This window comes from Phaseolus vulgaris, chromosome 2, assembly GCF_051622355.1.
Source record: "Phaseolus vulgaris cultivar YP4 chromosome 2, ASM5162235v1, whole genome shotgun sequence".
In the NCBI taxonomy this organism is placed as follows: domain Eukaryota; kingdom Viridiplantae; phylum Streptophyta; class Magnoliopsida; order Fabales; family Fabaceae; genus Phaseolus; species Phaseolus vulgaris.
The window spans coordinates 13,337,952-13,346,454 of record NC_143499.1 but is presented as its reverse complement, the minus strand read 5'-3'; the positions used below and the strand labels follow the sequence as shown (position 1 = coordinate 13,346,454).

The window sequence follows — 8,503 nt, the reverse complement described above, 5'->3', positions numbered from 1 at the left end:
AACAAAATATAAACTCATTAATAGTGTCATCACATTAGTACCTTCTGACAATAAAACTAAAACAAATAATTTTTAGATATAAAGACTAAATCATGAACATTATATAGGTATATAAATCGAATCAATGATTAAACCTACTATATAATTATTTTTTTGATGAAAAAACTTAGTTGATAAGTCTTTTAATTACAACTTATTTTCTAATCCACATTCAAACTCAAAAAAAGTTTAAATTCTATTTTTACTCAAACTACATTAATTTCGTGAATTACTTTCGGAATTGAAGAGACCATTATAATAGTAGATTTCTTTTTATATAAAAAAAATGTATTTATATTCTTCCGAAAATCAAAAGATGATATTTCGTTCTAAATAGAATTAATGAAGCTGCTGGGAACAAGATATCCCTTTGGTTAAAATACTAAAATGTATTATGATGTTTTTATTTTTCTCCTTATTATAATGCTTTTGTATAAATCACGTCAAATTTATTCTAAATAGTTTTTGTTGTTTGTGTAAATCTTTATGTGGCCCATATTTGATCTAGGTCCAACCCATAACCAGTATAAAATGGGCTATTTCTTTTTGCACCACATAGTTTTTTTCTATACCACTATGGGTTGTGGAAAAGAAAAAACTGCCCCTTGTTAATGGTTACCCCTTTTTGTCGGTGTCACCTCCTTATCTGTGTTGTATTTCTGGATTCTAGTAACATGCTTCTGTAATGTGTTTGAATTGCACAATCTAAAAAAAAATTTTCCAAAAAATAATTTTAGAAAATTTTTCTTTTATGAAAAATGACTTTTAAATCTGAAAGTGATTTTCTAATATAAAAAATTATTTTTGATTATATAATCTAAAATAAAATATTAATTTCTAAATTTACACAATCTAAAAAGTAAAAAATGATTTTCAAATTATTATTCTAATTTTATAGTATGAATTTTTAAGTTTTGGATTGTATAATTTTAATGTTTTCGAATTCAACAATCCGAAAAAAAATTTAAACCAAAGAATAAAGTAGAGATTTTAATATTTATAGAAGTGTAGAAAAAGAAAGTATAGGGTGAAAAAAAAGTCCTTTAAAATTCGGTTACCTTAAGCTAGGATGAAGCCCATTTATATCTCATGATTATTTGACCTTATATCTTAAATAAAGATGTCATTAATTTTTTTTACAATGCAAATAAATGAATTTCTATTTTTTTAGTTTTCTTCCATATTAAAGGGATATATAAATAATTTTAATATATCTATTCTACGTAAATAATAATAATTATAATATTTAGAGTTGCTTTCTCATTAAGGTGTATGAGAAAATTCAAATAAATGTTTATTATTTTATTATACAGTTTTAGTTTATTTTTTAAAATTATTTAAAGACCATATATCAAATAAATAATTAGGTATAAAAGTAGAGCTGAATTCAAATACATTATTGATTAAATCATAAATTTATAATTGAATGATGGTGTAAAATTTCTTTATACTAATAGTATATACTGTATACTCATAATACTCTTTTGTTTATATCAATCATTTTTTTTTTGTCTAAACATCACCCATAGGTTAATAGTAATATATTTAAACATAAATAAGCTTGAGGTTTAGTCCCTTTTTTTTCAATTTTATAAATTAATCCTCTGATAGTTTTTTTGACAGATATTCTTTTTAAATACTTCAAAACATGCAAAAAAATATATATATTTTGATACAAAAACTATTGAACTCGTAGGTTTCTTTTATTCATATATTTTCTTTTGAATATTTTTATCCCCTGGAATTTACATTTACATTGTTACCGATAGTTAGCTATTGAAAATATATTTATCTATCAATCTTAAAGTATTTTCATCTTACAAAGTATTTTTCTTTAAAAAAAATTATATATAGTTGTTCAAATTATTAGGAAGAAAGACACCTTAAAATATAAGTCCCTCTATAAATCTATAATTATTCATAAAGATAATTCCTTTTTTTTTATATTCAGATTTTAGTTTCCAGTATACCATTTAATCTATATAAAACCCTTTTATTTATTTTTATTTTGTTTTATTCATTTTCAAATATTTCTCAAAACTTGTTGTCTGACTCTGAAGTTCTATTTTTAATTTTCAAATTCTCTATTCTCTCTCCCATCTAATTTGTTTTCTATTATGACTTCAAGTTCCTTCTAGATTAACTTTAAATATCTTAAATATGTTTTCAAATTTAAACAAAAAAAACTTAAATAATATGGTATATAAAAAAGTATTTATAATATATTAAATTTAGAATTAATATATAAAATAATAAAAATTATTACATCAATTAAATTAACTGAATAAAATAAAATAGTATATCATAAAAATCGTTTGTGTTTTTTAGTACAAAGGATTTCATCTTAATCTATAAATGATTGTAGAGTTTAATTTTAATACATAACTGGACTAAAAATAATTATACGGCGATCTAATTAAAAAAATTAAAGAAAAAAAAGGCTTTTAATCTTAATATTTTGAGTCAAAATTAATTTTAGCTTTGTAACAACTAAAATTGTCAAATGTTGTTTACGGTTGAAACAACGCGTGGGTCTCTGTTTTTCCGCGACACCTTTCATCGGTTTCTTATTTTTCAACGAAACGAACACAATTCTCAGTCTTTTCCATTCAGTTTCAACCATCCCCTGTTCCTCTTTAGTTCGCAAACCCATTGCCACATTTGGGTTTGTGTACCACTGTTGACCTTGTTGGCCTCAAAATTCAGGTACCCTTCTCACAATTTTTCAGCTTTCACAGATAATTTACTTGGTAAAAGCTTTGCTGCGTTCTGCATGATGGGTTTCTTTGATTGCATTTGTTTTAATTTGTGGTACTATTTCTGAAGCATTGCACTTTGATTCATGAAAGCACGGAATTTTATCTTAGTGTGGTGTGTTATTGGTTGTGTTACCTTCGCCAGCAAGTAAACTAGTGATTTTAGAAATTTAGGACATGTTATGTGTGAGTATCTTTCTGGTTTTTGAGACGGTTTTCTACAACCATTTTACGTTATTCAACAATCAATTTCTCATCCAAAATCTATGGAGTTTTGAAAATTATTTCCAAAAATAGGTGTTTTAAAAAACAAAAATAGAAATAGCTACCATTTACTTTATCACCTTTTTTCTTCCATGTACATCTTGTTCAACATCTTCCCCAATTCCACATTTTGTCTATGTCCATTGCCTAAACAACATTGTTTAGTTGAATTTTGAAAATCTCAAGTAGTCTTTGCAAATTTTGCAAATAGAAAATCAAACATAAGCTTAGATGCAGGAGTTCATTGTCGACTCTTTTTTTTTACCTTAGTTGCTAAAAGCATTCTTTTTGTAGCAGTGATCGTGGGTTATCTGGGCATGCACCAAAATGTCTTGGCTAGTTTTTATATTTTTATTTTTCTGAATTTGAATGTTTATGCTTCTGTTTATCTTTAGTAAGTATCTATTTGTGGTTCATATTTCTTACAGCACTTAGTAAATCAGTCTTAGTAGTTTTGAAAGAGCCATTCCATGTAATAGTGTAAAAGTAATGCTGTATGTTAATGTATTTAATTAGAATGTACAAATAGTATAACAATTTTTTAGAGTGCCTTCTATTTGTGCATTATCATACTAATGGTGATTTCTAATTAATTGAATGTGTTAAAGTCTTTTGACTTGTGTATCAAAATTAAACACTATGTTGATTACTTAATTTACTTTTTCTGTTTCTATGCTGTTGGATTGTGCTAGCAGGTGAAAAATGTTTGGGTTTAGAAAAGCAGCGCCACCACCAACTGAAGCGGATAAGGAGACAACCCTTACTGCAGAAAAAAGAACAGTTTCAGAACCTGTCCTCCCAGTTCAAAAATCCAAAGGAAACTATTTCGATGAAGATGATGATGATTGGGGGAGGAAGCCTTCCTCCACTGCATCAAAAGACAAAGACAGGTACAAGAATGGTTTCCGTGACTCTGGGGGGCTAGAGAACCAAAGTGTTCAGGAGCTGGAAAACTATGCAGTGTACAAGTCTGAGGAGACAACAAAGAGTGTCGACAATTGTTTGAGGATTGCTGAGGACATCAGAGGGGAAGCCACAAAGACCCTTGAGATGTTGCACGAGCAGGGTGATCAGATAACCAGGACCCACAATATGGTTGTTGATACTGAGAAGGATTTGAGTAGGGTATGAGTATATCTGCTTTCATTTCTAAGTACAAAGTTTAGGTTATTTTTTTGTATCTCTAATAAGGCAGCATTTTGATAAATAACATTTTAATGGCCTTCACCATTTTCAACTTGGACAACTTAAATAATCTTTAATACAAACTTTTATTATGTGCATTGGTGAGATAAAAAAACCAATTGTGATTGGAGTATAATGCCCCTGCTGTTGCATTTTGATCATTCACGTAGAACATATAGGTTCCTTTGTTTGCTAATATTGTATACCTAAGCTATCAAGGTTCTGACTTATGGATATAGTTATTGTTTTGATATAGTTTTCATTACAATCTATCATGGTTGCATCAATTTTAAACCTAGATACTAGAGACAATATCAACAACAATCCGAATGAATTGAGACCCTTTGAAGAAGGGGTAAGAGTATAAAAAATGAAAAGAAAATGAAAGCTATGATTTCGTTTTTGTTTATATAACTCTAATGTGGTATTTATAGTTCCAAAAACTTAAATTGTGATCTTCAGGGTGAAAAACTCTTAAACAATCTTGGGGGCATGTTCTCCAAACCCTGGAAGCCAAAGAAGACCAAGAATATCCAAGGCCCTGTAATCACACCAGGTTTATGTTCCTCATCCTTCACTTTTACAACTCAAATTTTGGTTATTTTCTTCCATAGGCCAGGCAACATACAATAATGTAATGGAATGTGGTATCTGAACAGAAAAGACGGGGAAAAAGGATATACATAATAAGGAAGATAGGGAGAAGTTGGGTTTAGCTCCTGTGCCTAAGGGACGCTCAGCCCCTACCACACCTCCTAATGAATCTGACAGTGCCTATCAGAAAGTGGATGTAAGTGCTTTGTTCTATGTAATGTTATGCCTATTAAGTATTGGTTTTTCTCAAGTAACCTTTTCTCTGTATTATCTCGTGGTGTTACTAAAACAGTATGAGAAAGCTAAACAAGACGATGCACTCTCGGATCTAAGTGACATCTTGGGTGATTTGAAGGGTATGGCAATTGGCATGGGATCTGAACTTGACAGGTAACTATTCTTACCAATATAGATTTCTGTTGCATTGTTTATTGTTGGTATTCATCATATTCTGCTTATGGAATGGAGCAACTGATAATCTTAACCATGAAGAATAAATGAACAAAATATTATGGAAACCGGATTCAGTGTAGTCAAACTTTCACATATTCATGCAGTGATAACCTCAAATTATAATACATAAGTGTGGTGCAAATATCATCTTATAAGTTGGTTTGTGAAGTTAAGTTAATCATTAAACCTACTTAGACTCACAATTTAAAGCATGTTTTAACTCTAATTTACTGAAACAAAATATAAACAGTGTGATCTTTCAAGAATAGTTAGATATATGAATGTATTATAGTCCTTCATACACTTTATTTATATATGCACATTTAAAATTTGAACAGTGTAATGTTCATCAGATAGTTTAAAATCGTTCAGTGTGTGAATGTGTGGGAAAATTTGACTAGAGTTGAATGCTGAAGAGTCATTGTCATGAAAAATTTGGATGTTGTAAATTACATATTTGTGAATAGTTGTGTTATCTGAGAGAACTATTTGATTCAGTAATGGTGAATGTACTGTGATAACTGCAGGCAAAACAAAGCTCTTGATCATCTTGGTGACGATGTTGATGAGATGAACTCTAGAGTCAAAGGTGCCAACCAGCGTGCACGCAAATTAGTAGATAAGTGAAGTGACAGATGATAGCCTCAAACTGTTCCTCAGTTTAAGTTATTCATTTATTGTTTGTTATCATTTTTTTTTTCAAATTTTCCTCATCACTGTGTTACTGAAAGCATTTGCCAAAGGATAGAGATTTTGTTCCAGTTTGGAATTGTTCTTTTTTACTTTCCAACAGCAGCAAAAAAGTTGGCGTTTAGAAAAATGAAGTATAATCTAGTTTGGGTGAATTATCCACAATGAGAAATTAAGGGATTGTTTAGCTTAAGAAAATGTTTTCGATTTTTACTGAGTTATTAAAACTTTACTTTATTGTTTGTTTTAAAAAGAACTATGTATGATGAAAGTAAATAATAAAACCGAGAAAAGTAAAATCTACTTTTTATTATTTTTTATACTAAGTTTTGAAAATAATAAATAAAATAATATTTCTATAATTAGAAACTAGCAAAAACACATAGGCGTACGAGTATTTACATTTACATTAAAATATATACATTTTTCTAACTTTTATAACTTTATTATTTTTATAGTTTTATTAGTTTTTATGAATAATTAATTAAAAAATAAAATATAATTTAATATATATAGTATTAAAAATTATATAACCGTTATTTTTAAAAAGATAAATTATTTAGCTATTTCGAAATAAAGAGAAACTATTTAATTAATTATTTTATTAAATAAGTAAATTATTTTTTATTTATTAAATGATAAAATTGCTCAATCACACCAAAAACAAAAGTTACCAAATGACATATCTACTTTATATAATGGATGTATATGATGGTATGGATGAATAATATATATATATATATATATATATATATATATATATATATGATTTTGTAAAAATAGTATTAAAAAGATTAAATAGTTGTTATTTTAAAAAAAAGTTATTTAGTTATTTTGAAATAAAGAAAAATTATTCAGTTATTTGTTTTATTCAATGAATAAATAAATTATTATTTTTATTTATTAAAAGATAAATTTATCCACTTAGAAGATGACAGTAAAAGAAATTATCAAATGCATAATGTATCCTCTTGTATAAATAAAAATACTTTCTCAAGACAAACCAAGGGTATTATGTGACTCTTTTATTCTTGTTAAACGTTTCTCCATCCATAGTAGTAAAACATTACTCTTTTTCTAAAAATAAGAATAAACGTATGCTGCTTTGCTTTTAGGTAATAAATGGCCTTACTATACTCATAAGTTAAAGGTCCAACATACTTATGACAAAAAAATAATTCTTTTAGTTTTTATTTGGATGGAATAAAGAAAAGTAAGAGACCAAAAGAAGAAGAAGAAAAAGAAAAGAAAAAAAGAGGAGAGAGAGTAGGAGTTTAGATTAGGAGAAAAAAGTAAGATAAATTTCTTTATTTTTTTTTTATAAAATTCATACTAAACTTTTAGTAGTATAAAACTTCACATTTTAACTAGATTAACACACTAAAAAAATTATTTTTAACGGGGACTGTATTTTGGAGTTTCCGACGGTTTTAAACCCCATTAAGTGTGTTACTCGCGGTTTGCTTTTTTCTGGAAGATCTAGCATCACTAATTGATTACTGGTGGTTTCTCTGAATTCCTGAAAAATAATCACTTTCCGACGGTCTTGAAACCACTGTTATTTTCGACGATTTGAACTCCCGTTATTCCCAGCGATTTGAAAACTCCCGTTATTGCCGACGGTTTGAAAACTCTCGTTACTTCTAGGAGGTGCATATATAAACAAGTAGGTGATAAAATGAAAAAAATATTGAATCAAAATAGTCCAACAATTTTCTCAGACCCTTTGTTCTTCTTCTATCACCAAACACTAATACACTACTGTCCTTCAACTTTTCTGTATTTAATTTTCAATGTTTCGTAATACTATAAAGGTATAATTTTTTCATAAAGAAAACATAAACATTGAATTATTAATGTAAAAAATGTGTGTAATTTGTGATTAACACGATTTCGTATTAATATCAAATAATTATATTAATATAAGAAGTACATATTACTTACTAATTCATTCATCTTATTCATTAAGATCCTAGAAGGTATTAGAATAACAAACATAAAGATTTAGGTTTGATTCTTATTGACCACTGCATTTACATAAAGTTGGGTATGTTATTATGCAACATCTTCATGACCTTAATTAAAGATTGAAAGTAACCTTTCTTTTATTAAATATATTATTAATGTATCTCAATATAATTTCTAATACAATTTTAATCAATGATAAAGAAATTTGGTTTCATAAACTCCACGGCTAGGATTATTTTTTGATAAAATATAATTTTTAAGCAATTATATTGTTTAAGTTAGTTGAAGATATAAAAGTTAGTTTAAATGGAAGAAATGGTACAAACCAAAGGCCTTCACCCAAGATAAGTCTCCAATAACATACAAATACACCAATACACTAGTTGTATCATAAACAAAAATACATAACTACCAGAAATTATTTGAGTTCTAATGCATAACTGATTTCTAAAGCAGTTTCCATTAGTATACCTCAAAAGTAGAGTCGTCGTTTACATGCTTTGCTTCATCATTTTTATCAAGAGCCACTCTTCTACGAGTAACTTCCTAGTTTG

The 8,503-nt window shown here is 27.7% G+C and overlaps 1 protein-coding gene across 2 annotated transcripts; it reads left to right on the top strand.

Moving 5' to 3' along the window:
- The first annotated feature begins 2,617 nt into the window (after positions 1–2,617).
- On the top strand, positions 2,618–6,052 carry LOC137809621 (putative SNAP25 homologous protein SNAP30). Of its 2 annotated transcripts, XM_068610729.1 has the most exons (6): positions 2,618–2,745; positions 3,755–4,184; positions 4,707–4,800; positions 4,904–5,034; positions 5,131–5,228; positions 5,819–6,052. In XM_068610729.1, the coding sequence occupies exons 2-6, from the start codon at positions 3,762–3,764 to the stop codon at positions 5,916–5,918; spliced, it is 846 nt and encodes a 281-aa protein (XP_068466830.1). In that variant the 5' UTR covers positions 2,618–2,745; positions 3,755–3,761; the 3' UTR covers positions 5,919–6,052. The 2 variants fall into 2 exon arrangements, with proteins under 2 accessions (XP_068466830.1, XP_068466829.1); XM_068610728.1 differs by having other exon boundaries at positions 4,904–5,228.
- Positions 6,053–8,503: the final 2,451 nt, after the last annotated feature.

Bases quoted from the DNA above. Each gene is read 5' to 3' on its own strand.
- LOC137809621 (XM_068610728.1), top strand. From the start codon at position 3,762: ATGTTTGGGTTTAGAAAAGCAGCGCCACCACCAACTGAAGCGGATAAG. The intron at 4,185-4,706 runs GTATGAGTATAT...TGTGATCTTCAG, and splicing joins CTGAGAAGGATTTGAGTAGG to GGTGAAAAACTCTTAAACAA. The intron at 5,229-5,818 runs GTAACTATTCTT...TGATAACTGCAG, and splicing joins ATGGGATCTGAACTTGACAG to GCAAAACAAAGCTCTTGATC.